Below are 17887 nucleotides of genomic sequence, written 5' to 3' on the forward strand. Positions count from 1 at the left end.
ACGACCGGAAGTGACGACAGACGATCTTATCCCCCATGGAATTGCTTACTCATCAGGATATACCACTTGTACACTGTAAAAGTTTGGTGTCTTAATCTCTTACCGTTTACGAGATCTAGCTATAATAACTTCTCATTTTGAGGACAGGAAATAACCAGAAGTGAATTTAAAAAAAAATAGTTGATGTTACTGTAGACATTTGCAGTCTGAATAACATATTTAAAAAACAGTTGCAAACACATTATCTATAAAAATATATATTGGAAAGAAAATACTCAAATTATTTAGATTTTCTCTTATAACCGGAAGTTGTCGTTTTTGTTTCCGGTGGAGCTGATATATTTTGAAACTACAAATAAGGCGCTATAATGTGATGCAATAAGCGTTCCATAAAAGAAAAGTTGAAATTTCCGATTTTTTTACCACTTCCTGTGACGACCGGAAGTGACGACGGACAACCTAAACCTATATAATTTGGCCTTCTCGTCAAGATCTACCACTCCTATAAGTTTGGTGTCTACATCTCTTACCGTTTCCGAGATATAGCTATAAGAACTATTCATTTTGAGGACAGGAAATCACGCGACAGGAAGTGAATTTTCCAAAGATATTTGACGTTACTGTAGTCATTTGCAGTCTTAATAACATATCTAAAAATCATTTCAAAAACTTTATCTATAAAAAATATTTATGGGAAAGAAAAATACTGAAAATATGCAGTTTTTCTCTTAAAACCGGAAGTTGTCGTTTTTGTTTCCGGTGAGACTGACATATTTCGAAACTACGAGTAAGATGCTATAATCTGATGCAAGAAAACTTTCAAAAAAGAAAAGTTGAAATTTTCGATATTTAGGAACACTTCCTGTGACGACCGGAAGTGACGGCAGACGATCTTAACCCAAATGGATTTGCTTACTTATCAAGATTTATCATTCCTGTAAGTTTGGTGCCTAAATCTCTTACCGTTTCTGAGATCTCACTCGGATCAAATTGTTTTGAAAAAAGCGGAAATCGGGCATATCTGACGACCGGAAGTGAATTTTGAAAAAATGAAAAAAACGTCTCGGGGTATTTTCATTCTCTATCATCCCTGAAAATTTCAGGAAAATCCGTCCAGCCATCTCTGAGAAATGCTGCCGACAAGATTTGGGGAAAAAAATAATAATAAGAATAATAATAAGAAAAAACAGTAGAATCACTATAAGGTCTTCCGTCTGAAACGGAAGACCTTAACAATATGTTCCCCAACTTCGTTTGGGGAACATAATTATTCACAAACCGTAAAGCAGCCCAATTGCAAATACACTGTAGTTCAAAACTTATAATCTTAAAAAGCTTGATCAATTTATAAATCATTTACTCACTTTTGACTGAAACCTACATTTCTATATACTAGTATCAATGAACATGGCAAAATATAAATGCATCATCAGAAACAGATTTTATGTTTTGCAATGGGAAAAAATACAAAATATGTCAGAAAGTATATAAATGTTCAACAAATCTCACCTGATGAAATCTTTTATCATATTAAGCGTTCATGAAAAAATATTTATTTCAGGACGGGGCTTCTCAGTCCAGTGGCTTTGATACCCTCTTTGCTGAAGCACGGGTAGGTCTTGCTTCTAGTTCTTGTATGCTCTCGAGCAATTACTTCTCTTTTTGATGTACAGAAGTGGCAAAGTTCCCTAAGCGCACAGTCACGGTAAAAGTAAACGTTTTTTCATTAGAATGTACCTTGTTTATTTAAACTATTGAATTTTTTTCTTCCAGGCAATATCAAATAAAATTATTTGTTATGTTCACGCAAAAAATGTTTGTTTGTTTGTTTGTTTTTTTAATTTGTTGATAATAAAAAATTACCCTTTCAATAAATGTCTTAACTGAGACACGAAAAGCCAGGGTGATAAGTAAAAGGAATTCTAAAAATTCAACTAGGCTTTTTCATTTATATTCTACAGTCCGGTGTGTTAAAAGTTGTGAAATATGTAACATTACCAGGACTTCAAAATAATAAATTGTAAAAAGTGTCGTAGATGTGTCTATTATTTATGTATATGGTAATTCAAATTCAAATACTTGTTGTACTTGTTGTGTTTGAAATAAACACTTGTTGTACTTGAAATAAAGTTGTTTTACAAAGAAATCAATGAAGATGTTTTGGTCTTTTATCTTTTCTCTTTTTTTTTTCAAATGTGTTTTCATTTTGAGATAATAGTGGTTACCGGTATAAATAATCTCAAGTTGTCTAATTAATTTCTTTTAATTATTTTTCAAGATTAAACGAAGACTATAAATGAACTTTTGTTTTTGCTTTCTTACTTTATATCAGTTTTTACCTTATGTAGGGACCCCCTGGTGCTCCAGGACTGATGGGACCATCTGGAAGACAGGGACCAAGAGTAAGTGATCAGGACAAGGAGTCAAAATAAATACATATATTCAGAAAAGTTAATTTGATGCTATTAAAACAGATATTTTTCATTTAGTTATGGACGTAAAGTAATTTTGTGGTCTACGTTAACTTTTATAAATTGTTTCACAAATTAATTTTGTGAAAAACGTTTAGATATTTTTATATTCAATTTTTGAATCTTGTATAATCATTAAGTGTTCATTTTCAAAAAGGGAGATCCGGGTTCTAATGGCGTCAATGGAGTTCCAGGGCCACCCGGTCCAGCCGGTGTACCAGATATGGTAAGTCTTTTTGTTTTTATCAATTCACAGCAAAACTTCTAGATGTTGGACTCTTTTATTTGATTTGGTAAAGAACGAAAGTATTCAAGAGTAAAATATTAACTCAAAAATATTCTTTTTTATCCTTCAGCTGCCTTCTTTGACAAATGCATTGAAGTATAACATGAATATCTTTTACAAATGTTTAAACTCTGAATTTTGAAATAAGAGAAGAAAGAGTTAAAGCACAAAATTTTTCCTTTTTAATGAGAGGTTACATTGACGGGACAAAAAGATAATTTCTATTTAATACTGATGCAAAATGCATTTTATAAAGCAGGGAGTTGGTATTAAGTGATATATGATTAGAGATCAAAATCTCTATTATTACAAACTTTTGCAAAATAATTTTCATACTTTGTGTTAGTAACTATACCTTTTTACATTCTGTTTTTTATGAAACTAATCACACGATGATTATTTTCCATTAAAAAAAATCAGAAGTAGGACAATGTTTTTGAAAATCAACAATAAAATACACAGAAATATATATGTGCATGTAATCATGTAACTACTTATATCTTCTTACTGTATTGTTTCAAAGATAAAACTAAGAAGTTCATGAATATTATTAATGATCTATAAATTCTCTTTTTCTAATTCTTCTTTCAGTCAGCTGACCAGGCATATGCGAACTACTACGCCTCTGTATACGGGCCTCGATTTAAGGCTGGCGGCGCTCAATCACCACAGTATATGACCGCTAATATGGTAAAGTTAAAAATGATAAAATTTTGTAAATTGAGGTTTTATTTAACTTCTTTTTAAAGATAAATATCGTTATATCCATTTCTGTTTTTCATTAGGGACCATATGGGCCACGAGGACCGCCAGGACCATCCGGACAACCAGTGAGTCTTGATTAAACACTAAAGAGTGCTCGACTTCTTTTTCTTGACATATAAAACAATATAAACGTATAAAACAATTATGGCAATATTTCTATTATATCTTAAATTTTATTTTTATGCTAGGGTCAAAAACACTAAAAAGTGTTCGATTTTTTTCTGGTGTATACAATGATCTATCCTATAAAACAATGATGCCAATATTTTGATATCTTAATTTTTCAAATAATACGAGTTATTTTTATGCTAGGGTCAACAAGGTCTACAGGGACCAAGAGGAGAGCCAGGGGACCCAGGGCCGCCGGTAAGTTAGATCTAAACATAATAAACTGGGAAAATAAAATCATTAATTTTCGTGCAGTCGATATTTTGTACTTTGTGAAACATGAGTTCGTGTGAATAAAATATTGATGGAAAAATTAAGTATAGTGTCTTTTTAAATATCATGTTGGATACGAAAATTCAACCCCTCCCCAATAAAAATGATATCACGGTATTCAATAAAGACTATCTTTTGTAATTTCTTGTTTTTAAGTATTGATGAGAAGTAATTTTTATCAATTACATTATGCATTACTTGTATACAGATACATGTATTTGACAAGAAAACTAAGGAAAAAAAATCGCATGAATGCCAACATTTATTGGGTTTCTAACCTTATTGTTGACCCCTTTTTAGGGACAACCAGGAAGCAGAGGACCATCTGGACCCCCAGGATTAAAGGGCTTACAGGTATTTGAATGCGTCAAAAACCATGAACATGTAATGCAAACCTTTGCATTGCAAACAATTTCCAATTAAACCATTTAGTCATCCGTTGTTGATTTTGTTTAATAACTTATTGATAAGTAATTTATTTGTGAAATACTAATGCCGAAATGTTCAATTATGTTTTACAGTGTTTAAAAAATAGAGATATGCTTTTAAAGTAGTTAACACAATTAATTTTGGGAATACGTTTACGACATAGATGTAGCTTGACTATATATCATAAATACAATTTTAAGTCAAAGATTTCATTACCAGGGAGATCCAGGCAAAAATGGAGAAGTTGGTCCTCTAGGACTACCAGGAAGAAAGGTAGTTATGTTATTCGTATTATGATTATTGATGTTTCTCGCACAATGTCTTTACTTTAACCTGTATTTTTCTTTGCTATAACCATGTCTTTATTATTTTACAGGGTCCTTCTGGTGCTCCAGGAATGGCAGGAATTCCAGGCGCAAAAGGGCATAGGGTAAATAATTTTGAAGAATTCCTCAATCAGCGGGAGCGGGAATCGGTGTTTATTGCATGATGATTTTTTTTCAAATGTTCCCCATAGTGAATTTACATGTACATACGCAAATATATTTTTTATAAAAGGATATCGTTTTAAAAAGTTTTTAAATGGACTTTAAATTTGGAACCTTTGGCTAGATTTTCATTCCAGATTGAATAATATTGCACAAATTGTCTCTTCAACATTTTTGCATTGTATTTTTAAATAAAGTATATCCCTTATTTCCATCAAATTTCTTCTAATGTTCTAATATTTTTACCTTTGTAGAATTGGTATATTTGATATAACGTCTTTAAAATAAATTTGATTTAATGAAATAATATTATGTACTACAAAAGAACTATCGCAGCTTTTGAAATAACCAACTGAGAATAAAGACAAACAAAACAGGGAACAAATTAAACAGCAATAATGTAACAATACATGTATCATGATTATTCCAACTCATGCTTTTACAGGGTTTAAATGGAATTCCAGGACCAAATGGTGAGCAGGGATTTCCCGGAGAAAAGGCAAGTAAAAAAATAATTAAGTAATGTTGTTCCAATAGCTAACATTGGAACAAGTTAGCTTCATAACCCTTCATTTTAATTAGAGGTTTGTTATAAATAAAGATGATTTCTAATTATAGGGATCCATGGGACCCCCGGGCCCACCAGGAGCTCCTGGTCTTCAGGGACAGAGAGGTGTATCTGGTGAACGCGGACGTGACGGAGAGAGAGGTGCCCCTGTAAGTCATGCCTTATTTTGTGTGAAATTATAAAACTATAAAAGACAATGTATTGAACGTGAAGAAATATTAAATTCCGAAGATCAGAATATTTTATCTTCTCTTCGTATTTTTCGTTTTATCATCAAACGATAATAAGGTAACCACCAATAAATATGTATTTAATATTTTCTGGTAAAAATAGCAATTTTTTTTTCACTATGCTATTAGCCCCTATTTAGCTCTTCAGAAATGGCATTATTCTGGTCATTAGTTTTTGATATTCTTCGTTTATCAGTGTCATGCAGTGTTTAACAATACTCGTACCTACTTCTTTCCACATTGATTACTAGTATTACTAAATAAAAAATAACCGGTGATGTCCGTATCTCATGAAAGGGTCTGAATGGCGTAGATGGACTTCCCGGTCCTGTTGGTGCTCCCGGAGTGATTGGTCAATCTGGTCCACCAGGTGTGCCCGGCATCCCAGGTCCAAAGGTATCTATTCGGATAAAAATAATTGAATTACTTCCCTTATTTAAAAATCACATAAACCTTTCAGAGAAATAACTTTTGTGTACTCAGGGAGAGGCCGGAGCCCCCGGAGCTAAAGGTTCAGCAGGGCTTCAGGGAGCGCGGGGGGAGAGTGGAGTACCCGGCCCCCAGGGAGATGAAGGTGCGCCTGGAATGAATGGATTGGACGGTTCTACCGGAGAGAAAGGATCTTCTGTAAGTTTTCGATTAAGTACTACATTTTTCACAGTTTTCATACATGTGTCTGGCACATTTTTGCGTTTTAATGTTCATAAGGAGGGTATTGTTTTAAATTTAAACTTCATGGAAAATAATTTTTTTATACTGAACAGATTCACAGGCTAAGCAAAATAAATGAATATTATTCCATGCAGCTTACCGTGTTAATAAAATGTCTTTATCTTTTATAGGGTGATCCAGGTCCAGCTGGTGTGCCAGGATTTCCCGGACCAAGAGGTCCACAAGGAATCGCGGGTTCAACTGGATTCCCAGGTCCAAAAGGAGCAACTGTAAGTCTGTAAAAGTAAACATACTATATATTCCTAAATGAAAAATCAAAGTACTATTAAATTCGTTCTAGCTATAAAAATTAGGAATTTCGTACGTATTTAAGAAGGTTTTTGATATGAAAACGTAAGTTCTTTTATACTTTACTGGTTAGGTATTATTTAGAAAAAAAAACGATTGAATATTGACTATCTTGTTATTTGGTTTAATATAGGGCCAACCGGGACTACCAGGTTACAAAGGAGAACGAGGACCAAAAGGTTTGACTGGAAGTACTGGAGACAGGGGACATCCAGGAAACCCCGGACAAGAAGGGAAGCGTGTAAGTTGCAAAGTCCCAGTCTCATGATACATCGGGTTAAAAGATCAAAGATGCAAAGAAACCGTATAGATGATGATATTCAAATGACGTAATTGCTAATTTTTGTTTATCTAGGGATTGAGAGGTGCTCTTGGAGATCCCGGACAGCAAGGACCGCCAGGAGACAGGGTGAGATAAAAATATACTGTATAGTCATGCTAAGTATATGGTTTACTTAATGTTCATAGAAGTACACAATCAATTCTCATACAATAAAAAAAAGTTAATTTAAAAGTACCATAAAGTAAGAAAAAACGTTTTTCTATTCATTTAATTTGATTCCATTTCCATATATGGTGAACTGTGGATAATAAAATTTCAAGATAATACAGCTATATGAATCAGATTTCAATCCAACCGTTTGCTTCCAAATAACAATCTCTTATTATTTTATACTTTATACTTACATTTTCTCTTATTATTTTATGCTTAACACTTATATTTTCTTGTTCCTAGGGCGGCATAGGAGAAAGGGGTTTCCCAGGACCAGTTGGAGATCCAGGGTCATCAGGAGAAGAAGGAGAACCGGGACCACGAGGAAACAGAGGAGAACCTGGACCGACCGGACAACCGGGAAGAATGGGACCACCCGGTCCTAGAGGACTCAGGGTATTTAGTTGTATCACTTAACGAGAAAAATATAGAATTAAATTTAAGGAGTTTTATAAATATGATAAAGTCATATTGTTATTATGGTTATTATTCCTGTAGGTGTCTTTTGTTTATAAAAGTATTCCTAAAAATTGTTTGCATGACATTTTGTAGGGAGTGGTAGGACGGTCAGGTATGGATGGAATGCAAGGTCGTGTGGGAGAACCGGTAAGATCATCACATAAAATTTATAACTATTTCAAACAGTAAGGCTTTTTCTTGTAAAAAAAAAAAGTTTTTTTTTATCTTTCTGTTACATACCTTATGAGCATCTTCTGTCCTTAAAACTATTAAACTATCAGACAACAGGTATTGATATTTCATAAGCACGATTCAAACCCTTTTCATGATACATTTACAGCATGTTTTGAAGTGCTATTTATATATTTTGATAGGGAATAAGTGGTAACGATGGACGTCCAGGAGAGATGGGACCACCAGGAAATCAAGGTGTAACGGGTGTACAAGGCCCACAGGGACCAGCAGGCGGAAGGGTAAAAGTTGATATAAATACAATAACATTCATTTGATCATTTATTTTTGCAGTGTTTATATAAATACATGTATATACATATACACCTATTTTTCATATTTAGAAAAAAAAGTCCTCAACCTGGACAAGAGTTAATTGGTGTAACAAATGATTTATCATTATTGTTCTTTCATAAAGCAGTAGTAACATCATAATTTTAGGGACCCCCAGGAAGAGATGGAAACCCAGGAGCATCAGGCCCTGATGGACCACAGGGAGATGCTGGACCCATGGGAGAAAGTGGGCCCACAGGAAATCCTGGGCCCCAGGTGGGTATTCGACGACTTACAAGAACCTTTATAGCTATGTCAGTTCATTTGTCAGTAATAATGTAGCAACTGCTTTTCTATTGTTCATTCAGATTGATATTGAAAAGTACGTTCTAAAATTCTACGAATTATTCTATTTTAGGGAGTTGTGGGAGAACGCGGACCTCAAGGAAACCAAGGATCCAGGGGTTATCCTGTAAGTACATGGGTCTTCTTTTTTTTCTTGGTATATGAGACTAGATCTCTACTGAGGATCTCAAACAACAATAGCTTAAAACATCCTCCAAGTATTGGAAAATATAAAAATGATATAATCCAGTTTTAACAAATCTGGAAGTTGTCATTTATTCATTTTTTTTATAACCAGGGACCCCCAGGAGTTCCCGGACCACCAGGAGAAGTGGGTAAACCTGGAGATCCAGGTGCGCCAGGACTGGCTGGAAAAACTGGAAGACCTGGAGCCAACGTAAAAATTGCTTCTGAGTCTTCTTTTATATCGATAATTTTGATCTGACTTAAAACAATGAAAAAAAAGTCTACGTAGAAAGGAAAGGAACAAAGCCTGTTAATTCAAAATAGAAATTTTAAAGGCAGACCAATTTTATTTTGACAAATATTGTATTTTTATCTTTATCTAAAGGGTGAAAGAGGATTCCCTGGTGACCAAGGAGTGCCTGGAGAGGTAGGAGAACCAGGCAACCCAGGTCCAGTGGGACCATCAGGACGTGATGGAGAAAGGGTAAAGATTTAGTTTCTAGAAAAAAGACAGGAAATAATTCACTAATTCTTAAGTCCTTTTGTATAACTGAAAATGTTAATAAAGCAGTCATAAATATCCATCTGTATGATCTGTTAAATATTTCATGTATAGTACTATAGTTTGCAATAATGAATTTGGGGATGAAAAATAATTGCAGTTTTATACATTTTCAGGGAGCACCCGGATTGAAGGGGGATCGTGGTGAAGTTGGACCTATTGGACCATCCGTAAGATAACGAAAGTGAAACATACCATCAATTTTTTCTCTATGAAATGAAAAGAAAATTTATTTTAAAAAATATTTCATTTTAGGGTTTTCAAGGATCTCGTGGACCACGTGGATTAAGAGGACCCAAAGGAGAACTGGTAATGACATTATATGAAAGGATCAGAGACAATCATATAAACAATGCTTTGCGACTGAATATCATTTGAATTATAAATCAATGATGCCATTTTGAAAGTAAAAAAGAAAATCAATTATGATGAATTAATCAAAACTATTCATTAATTTAATTAATTGTCTCTATGTCGTAATTAGGGTGAGGCAGGAGCACCTGGTCCCGATGGTACACCGGGTAGAGCTGGTCCCCCTGGACCCAGAGGAGAAATGGGTGACAGGGGACCTGAAGGACTAATAGCTGAACCCGGAGAGAAAGGAGACAATGGATTAGCGGGAGAACCAGGTCCCCGGGGTGTGCCGGGAGACAGAGGCGCCCAGGGTGCAGAAGGAGAGACTGGAATTCAAGGACCTCCTGTAAGTCTCAGAAAAAGTTGAAAAAACATGAAAGATAAAGTGTGCTAGTAATAAATCTTTTAACGGCTAATCAATAAGGGATTAATCTGACATGAAGATAGATGTCTTTATTTGCTATGTCATCTCTAATTATTTTCATCAATAAATGTGTATCAATAATTTTCTTTTAAACTTTTGAACTCGTTTTTCAGTAAAAGGTTATTTCATATTTTTAAGCATATTTTTATGTTAAATACTTTAGGTATATTATATTATTTTTATAATATTTCTATTTATCGCATATATTTTCACCATATATATATTTTCACCTTATATGTATATGCCATTTTACTTAATCATAACTACAATTTTGAAAAGATTTGAATTGTTTTTAAATTCAAATAGCTAACCAAACTGCATTTTTTAAGATAACATTAAGATTGCATTTGTATTTCTTTTAATTTACCTTATAGGGACTCCCTGGTCCTGCAGGTGCTCGAGGACCCAGTGGCTTACCTGGACAAAAGGGAGAGCAGGGAGATAGTGGTATTACTGGCCCTCAAGGATCAAGAGGAACTCCTGTATGTTTAGACGGAAAAAATACAAATGAATATTCATATTTGTTCACCCAATACATTTCACACAAACACTATACTTATTATTTAGATCAAGAATAGTAATGAAGTAAAAAATTGTTGTTTAAGTTAAAATCAATTATGTGCATGCATTGAATGAAACGTAAGTCAGCTATCCAACAAAATTTGATATAAATTTACAATTCATCGAAATTCGTCAAGTGCGCAATAAATTTTACAATCATAATTACCCACTGAAATGTTTAACAAAAACATTCAGCGTATATTAAGCCGCTTATAAATTATGTGAAACCTTTACAGGGTGTTGATGGAATTCCGGGCAGTAAAGGTGAGCGTGGTGACCGGGGTATCGTCGGAATACCCGGACAGCCTGGACCAACCGGTAGAGACGGACCTCAGGGATACCCAGGAAAGTCAGGGTTACCAGGGCAACAGGGACCACCCGGCGAAGACGGACTTCCGGTTGGTTTTAACTATTTTCATTCTTCTTGTTGGAGAGCTTTCTGATTATCTCTTGTTGGTGAATTAGACTTCTGAAAGAACATTATTCATTCAACAGATATTTAAAAAAAAAAACGGGGTAAAATACCAGTATACAATGTATATTGAAACGATGATGATAGTATGCATTACATAACTGAAATTTTCTTACTAAATATCATATTTAACTGTAGAGGCATCCATAAATTTATTCTCGTGATATTGTTTTGGAGAAGTGATATCAGACAATGCTGCAAACGTAGAATGAGTTATGAAAAAAAGTCTTATGTTTTAGAATGTTATACCATGACATACAATGAAGCGCATTGAAGTGGTAAAATTTTCCGTGTGGACGAAACGTTCTGAGTCATGTTTTGAACGTCAGTTACAACATAATGACACGCCTATATTTTTAGAAACGAGAAAAAAATATTCGTCAAAATGTTTTAGGACACCCCAATCTTCGCGAAAAGCAATGTGAGTTACACTGTAAAATGGAGCTTTAAAAATTAGAAGAGAGAGTTAGAGACTCCCTGCTTCTGTAAAACTCAAATTGCAACGCATATGTACATATTTTTGAACTTATCATGTCTATTGAAGTTACCACAACACATGTTTCGGTCGAACACGTGTTTACTCGGTGTTTATTTAGACCGACAATTTCATTGGCTATTATATTTATGGAAAACCTGTTCTACAGGTATTCGAATAAACAAATTGACAGTTTTGTCCATTTCTAAAGAAATGGGCGTGTCATAAGATGACAATAAACGTTCTAAAGATAGCTCAAAACCTTCCATTCGAACGGAAAATTTTACCACTTCAATGCGCTTCATTGTATTTCCGAAACCTTTGTTGGGATCAAAATAATTTTGAAGTATCATTTTACGTAAATCCTTACAGTTCAAATCGCTGGAAATACTGGTTTAGTTCTGATTTAGGATGTCTCTCTGTTGTGAGATGATTTTTTTCAGATCAAGAGAAATGTTCTTTATTAATATTTATCTTATTTACAGGGAGTTCGCGGTGAACCTGGTCCAATGGGTCCAAGAGGAGAGGATGGTGCCCCGGGAAATCCAGGCTTACCGGGACAGAAGGGAGCAAGGGGCGAGGACGGACCAGAGGTGTTTGATTAAATTATTTTTTGAAATTGACATAATCCAAAGCTTTATACAATCAAGTTTAGGACATTTTATTTATTTTGCAATTCAGGGACCAACGGGACCTGTTGGGCCTATGGGTAATGCTGGAGATGTTGGTCTTCCAGGGGAGCCAGGAGTTCGAGGAGAGAGAGGACCAATGGGACCAGTCGGCCCAGTGGTAAATATCGAATTATTAGGTCTTTCATACTAACAAGCGTCCACTGTAATTCGTTGAAGAAATACAACAGCATTCTAGTTTTACTTTTGTTGAAAAAAAAATATAAATTGGCATTTTTGACTTCCTTTCCATTTTTACAGGGTTTACCAGGAGAACACGGAAAGCCAGGCCAGGATGGTCAGCCTGGAAAACAGGGACCACAAGGACCCCCGGGAAATCCCGGATCACCCGGAGATCAAGGCGTACCTGTGAGTTCACATTTTTTCCCCTAATGTTACATTGTTGTGGAAAGAATAATGAGTGCATTTCCTATTTTGATGAAAATTCCTTCCATAAGATTAAACATGACTTCATTATATCTTTCTTTTATGCTCATTTTCATTGTTGACCAAATTAAAAATAGAGACATTTACGATTCATTTGCCAGCATTTTAATCCAAACCTGTTAAAGATATGAAATCAATCAAACAAATTAAAAAGAACGTATAAAGCACATTTTGCTCTTGCAACAATACCAAGATGGGCAATGTTGTTAGTTTCAAAGCATGAGATTGTAAGAAATTTTTTAAAAATTCAATTTTCCTGATCAAAAATTTTAGGGTAATCCAGGACAAGATGGTGCCCCAGGAATCCCAGGACGCACTGGTGAGAAGGGACCTGGAGGAGAAATGGGACCAACTGGACCACCGGGTCTGCCAGGATTTGCTGGACCACCCGGTCCCACTGGTGCTGTTGGTCCCAGTGGCGAGAGAGGACTTAGGGTATTTCATATTTAATCACATCACTCAGAATTTAAATAAAAATTTGTAAAAGTTTCAACAATATATAAAAGTGTTTATTTAAGGAAATAAAAGGATTTTCTGATGTTTTAGGGTGAGCCTGGTCCAGCTGGTGCGCCTGGAACCCCCGGAGTCCGTGGACCCCCTGTATGTATTTAGCAGACAATGTTAAAAAAACCTTTTCTGAAATATTTCCATACCTCCAAATACAATGCATGACTTTAACTTTAAGAAAATATGCAGTTGTTGTTATGGTCTTTCTGTACAATGAATTTCGATAATTGCAAAATCTGTGTGAATAATTCATTTTATTAATGGTTTTATAGGTGTCTCAAAGATTTCTTTACAATATATAAGTAAATTATGCTAATTGTGTTCAGTTTAAAGAGCAATTGAGATTTTCTACTTTACCTACCAATCAGAGGTATCGTTCTGTATACTTATTTTGTGCCAATTCTCACTTGATTAGGGAGCAAATGGACTACAAGGTGAATCTGGAGAAAGGGGTGATGATGGCTTAGAGGTGAGTACAAATAAAATGACCATTTAGAGAAATCTTCTTTGAAGTACAAAGTGTAATTGATAATGATAAAGTCATATTTGGATTGCACTTTTTCATTAGAATGACTTTCTAAACCAACTGAAAATAATATATAAAAATTTCAATTTTATAGGGTGAAAAAGGAGACCCAGGTTTCATTGGAATGCCAGGATTGCCAGGACCAGAGGTAAAAAAAAAATTAAAAACAACACTGTTGAAAAAAGTTTTGAGATAATTTTTCGATAAATTTTATATTTTGTATTTTTATAAGATTACTCCGTCTTGTTTTTTTTTCTATTCATTGTCTGAAAAGGGGGAACAAAATTACAATATTTTGTTATGTTTTCAAATACACTTAAAAGCAGCAGCAAACCTTTGAACAGTACGTATTTGTTCACATGGGATTTTTTTCTTCCTATAGGGACCACCCGGAGAGCCTGGACCAATGGGACAGCCAGGACCCCCGGGACAAAGAGCAAGTGAAATTAAAATAAATTGATATTTTTATTATTTGTTTTTAGAATCGTTTAAATAACAGTTTATATACTTTACTCCTAATAGGGGCCTGATGGAAGAAGGGGGTCTCCTGGAGAAGAGGGTAAACCTGGGCCACCGGGTCAACAAGGACCAATGGTATTTACTTTGAATATTATTATTCAAATTAAACAGTAAGTTAAGTAAGTCGGACTATGTATATATATAACAAAGAACATGAGCTTTAAAGGTTTTTTACCAACTAGTAAAATAGAAACACATTTAGCACAAATAAAATATACATATAAGAGGAAAATTAACATATTTGAATTAACAGTATACTAGTAGTTATTTATATCATAAAACATCTTTAAAGAAGGCCTAGAAATACTCTGTGAAATATTTCCTTGTATGTCATTTTAGGGATCGCGCGGACCAAAGGGAGATGTTGGACGTCCAGTAAGTTTCATATTTATTTCTTATTGACTCAAGACTGTGAATATAACTTTAACCTAACTCATGGATCATAGACAAAGTTATCTCAACAACAATTTTCAATTTTTATTCAATTTACCTGTAAAAACTAGAAAATGTTGTAAGATAATGGAAGTGACTCACAGTGGTAATTAATTCTTTGGCTGATGACGGTAATTTTTGATGTTGTAGGGAATCATGGGAGATATGGGACCACCAGGAGCACCTGTAAGTCGCAGTTTATGCTTCACTGAATGTACATTTATAAATAAAGTGTTATATTATAAAATTTGTTTAAGCACATCAGATTTCAAAATATTTGATTTTATCTCATTTGATCGACAATCTTATTCATATACAATACTTGTAATATATTTTACATGATTTGATCAAAACCCTATCCATATACAATACCAGGGTGCCCCGGGTCAATCTGTCTACGGTGCGGCTATGCAAGGCTGGTTCCAGAGAGCCCCAGTTTACAAAGGACCCTCCTATCAAGGTGACGAGGCCGATGCTCCTCAGGTATATAAATCTGTGCACATAATGTTCAGCACTCAAGTCAAAAATAATAAAAAGGAGACTTACTTTGAGAATTCCACTTACAGGCTGAAAGTGTGTTTAAAGCACTTCAGGACGTCACTGAAGAATTACGCCTTTTGAGATACCCAGACGGCTCCAAAGAATCTCCAGCTCGCACCTGTCACGAAATCAAACAGAACAAACCGGATGCTGAGGATGGTAATACTTACGGATTTTGGAATTGCACATCTTGATCAGCGCTGTTTAAAAACTGTAACTGAATTGAATGGACATAACATTAAATACAATTCATATCCTCAATGATCATTCATAAAAATTCATGTAAATGTTTTGCATATCTATTTGTTATGGATTAATCTTCGACATTTTTGTATAAATTACCTAGTTTTTCTCCTCTATCTAGTTTTTTCTTAAAATTATTCAAATTACTTTAAACAAAGTATTGTATCTTTTAAAAGGGTTCTATTGGGTGGATCCAAACGCTGGAGTTAAGATAGATGCCATCCAAGTGTACTGCGATTTCAGAAGCAAGAAGATCCTTACCTGTGTTCTACCAGAAGTCAATAACTTTGTAAGTTGAAAAATGGTGATTATGTTATGCAGCGTAATGTAGAATATAATTATCATAAATTGTTGCACTAAAATCTTGAAGGAAGTAACCTACATATAAAAGAGAAATTTAAGAATTTGGTTATTCATGTTATTCTTGATGATAACAATTCTGGCTTTGTGACTTATTTATTTTAAGTTATTAACTAAAATGAAAAATAATTTCTACTTTAAAATATTGAGCATACGTATTGTAAGTTGTTGATATTTAAACAAATATATCGCTTAATACTAAAGAAAGTTAGTTGTTCAAAGTGTGCAAGAAATTATTTAATGCATCTTTGTTACGTTTCAGACAAATACACAAATTAACAAAGATGGAAATTCTGTTTTATGGTTCGCGGATACCTACTTACCCAAGAAAGAGGTAAGCTGGAGACTTAAAAGAAATTATTTTCGCCTCAGAATATTTTTATTAGAATGCCAATTCTACTAAGGTTTTATAGCTAAGAAACAGATTTTGCATTCACTTTCTCTATTTTTTCAGATTTCCTATCAACCCAAAATAGTTCAAATCAAATTCCTCCAAATCTTACATGACAAAGCAGAACAGCAGATTACTTACCATTGCAAGAACTCCATAGCCTATCGTGACGCACAGTCAAAGGGCAAAGACAAAGCTCTTGTCTTCTCAACATTCAACGGAGATTGGCTCGGTGCCAACAATAAAAAGAAGTTCAGATACAAGGTCTTGAGTGATGAATGCCAGGTAAATTCAATGCTTTCGATTTTATCTGAAATGATTGCAAAAACTGTAAACTAAATTTGAAGTGAAAGGGGAAAACTCGTTTCAAAATTATTCTCATCCATTTCGTGGATGTAGGCGAAAGCCTCTCCACTTCTCTAAAGAGAATACTCTAATCTTTTTAAAGTATATGTTTAGGAGCATCTTTTCTCCAATTGTTACAAGAAAAATATTTATTTCTTCTTGCAGGTGAAGAACGGAGCTTGGGGGAAGACAGTATTTGAAATTAAAACAAAGAAAACAAAACGACTACCAGTTATGGACTTTGGTATCACCGATATTGGAGGAAGCGACCAAGATTTCAGAGTGGAGCTCGGTCGTGTTTGCTTTTCATGAAGTATTACAAAAATCCATGTATATTAATTATTATTTAGCAGGGCGTCTTAAAATAGGATGAATATTTTGTGTGTTTGTTGTGTGAAAGAGGAAACCAATTCAATGTTGCTGTCCAGTTGCCATGATCATAGTAATGTCGCAGTCAGATGTTCCAACTCCGGTTTGCCATGATGCCGTGTGCTGTATTGCTATGGTTTTGATCTCACATATTACACCCTTACTTATCTGTGATAGATGTGTGCCATGATTTCATCTTTTTTTATTCTCAAAACGCTGATATTTTTATTCACTTGTTCGTCATTTAAGAATCAATACTGTTCATTTTGATAATAAAACATATCCAAAAAATAGTAAAATTTTCAATTCTTTGATTTATCATGGGTGCGATTATAATTTTAACGGTGGTAATTTATGCTTTCCCTTGCTTATAGAATGATATGAGATAATTGCTCATATAGTTTTCTTCCATTATCACTTAATTTACCTATTCACGGTCTGAAACAGTCCTTTATGGCTTAAAAAAAATCCATTTTGCTTATATAATGAGGTTTTAACAACGCTTGGATCTGTAATTCTATTCTCTGCTTTATCTGTAAAATCTTTTACTCCAGAAAAGAAAATCATTACTTCCATTATCACTTAATTTACCTATTATATTGTTTTTGTCCTGTCTGTCTGTCTGTCTGTCTGTCTGTTTGTTTGTTTGTTTGTTTGTTTGTTTGAAACAGTCCTTTATGGAATGTTACTTGTGGTTTTTAAAAAAACTCTTGACCATTTTGAATTAAAATGGTTGGGGCTATGGCTTTATAATTCATAGGTGTGTTACTTGTGACATGACCTATCTTTGGGTACCACCAAATTTGAACTCTTGACCTTGACCTTGGAGTTTGACCTACTTTTATTCTATTTGTTATCAACTTTAACCTTCGCCATAACTTTTGAACAGATCGAGATAGAGACTTCATATTTAAAATGCATACTCCACTAGATAAGCACTTTCAACTGACACCAAGGACAATGAACTTTTGACCTTGACTGTGACCTGTATGCTAAAAATAGATTTT

At 34.3% G+C, this 17887-nt stretch overlaps 1 protein-coding gene across 1 annotated transcript in view; it reads left to right on the forward strand.

The window, feature by feature from the left end:
- LOC134277965 (collagen alpha-1(I) chain-like) overlaps positions 1-17179 on the forward strand; it is a 33088-nt gene extending 15909 nt beyond the window's left edge. Inside the window, exons 4-48 of the mRNA XM_062760268.1 lie at positions 1562-1612; positions 2349-2402; positions 2629-2697; positions 3349-3447; positions 3543-3587; positions 3835-3888; positions 4264-4317; positions 4612-4665; positions 4769-4822; positions 5326-5379; positions 5499-5597; positions 5976-6074; positions 6162-6305; positions 6521-6619; positions 6832-6939; positions 7054-7107; positions 7435-7587; positions 7744-7797; positions 8025-8123; positions 8323-8430; positions 8573-8626; positions 8798-8896; positions 9071-9169; positions 9364-9417; positions 9503-9556; positions 9732-9947; positions 10400-10507; positions 10823-10984; positions 12019-12126; positions 12215-12322; positions 12463-12570; positions 12922-13083; positions 13195-13248; positions 13571-13624; positions 13776-13829; positions 14064-14117; positions 14204-14275; positions 14540-14575; positions 14783-14818; positions 15008-15115; positions 15199-15331; positions 15592-15704; positions 16038-16109; positions 16230-16451; positions 16677-17179. Coding sequence (XP_062616252.1) covers positions 1562-1612; positions 2349-2402; positions 2629-2697; positions 3349-3447; positions 3543-3587; positions 3835-3888; positions 4264-4317; positions 4612-4665; positions 4769-4822; positions 5326-5379; positions 5499-5597; positions 5976-6074; positions 6162-6305; positions 6521-6619; positions 6832-6939; positions 7054-7107; positions 7435-7587; positions 7744-7797; positions 8025-8123; positions 8323-8430; positions 8573-8626; positions 8798-8896; positions 9071-9169; positions 9364-9417; positions 9503-9556; positions 9732-9947; positions 10400-10507; positions 10823-10984; positions 12019-12126; positions 12215-12322; positions 12463-12570; positions 12922-13083; positions 13195-13248; positions 13571-13624; positions 13776-13829; positions 14064-14117; positions 14204-14275; positions 14540-14575; positions 14783-14818; positions 15008-15115; positions 15199-15331; positions 15592-15704; positions 16038-16109; positions 16230-16451; positions 16677-16823 — 4092 coding nt within the window. The 3' untranslated portion in view covers positions 16824-17179. The remainder of the gene's footprint in view (positions 1-1561; positions 1613-2348; positions 2403-2628; positions 2698-3348; positions 3448-3542; positions 3588-3834; positions 3889-4263; positions 4318-4611; positions 4666-4768; positions 4823-5325; positions 5380-5498; positions 5598-5975; positions 6075-6161; positions 6306-6520; positions 6620-6831; positions 6940-7053; positions 7108-7434; positions 7588-7743; positions 7798-8024; positions 8124-8322; positions 8431-8572; positions 8627-8797; positions 8897-9070; positions 9170-9363; positions 9418-9502; positions 9557-9731; positions 9948-10399; positions 10508-10822; positions 10985-12018; positions 12127-12214; positions 12323-12462; positions 12571-12921; positions 13084-13194; positions 13249-13570; positions 13625-13775; positions 13830-14063; positions 14118-14203; positions 14276-14539; positions 14576-14782; positions 14819-15007; positions 15116-15198; positions 15332-15591; positions 15705-16037; positions 16110-16229; positions 16452-16676) is intronic.
- Positions 17180-17887: the final 708 nt, after the last annotated feature.

The sequence above is a fragment of the Saccostrea cucullata genome, unplaced genomic scaffold (assembly GCF_032062105.1).
Source record: "Saccostrea cucullata isolate Sc308-1 unplaced genomic scaffold, CSIRO_AGI_Scuc_v1 ctg651, whole genome shotgun sequence".
Classification (NCBI taxonomy): Eukaryota; Metazoa; Mollusca; class Bivalvia; order Ostreida; family Ostreidae; genus Saccostrea; species Saccostrea cuccullata.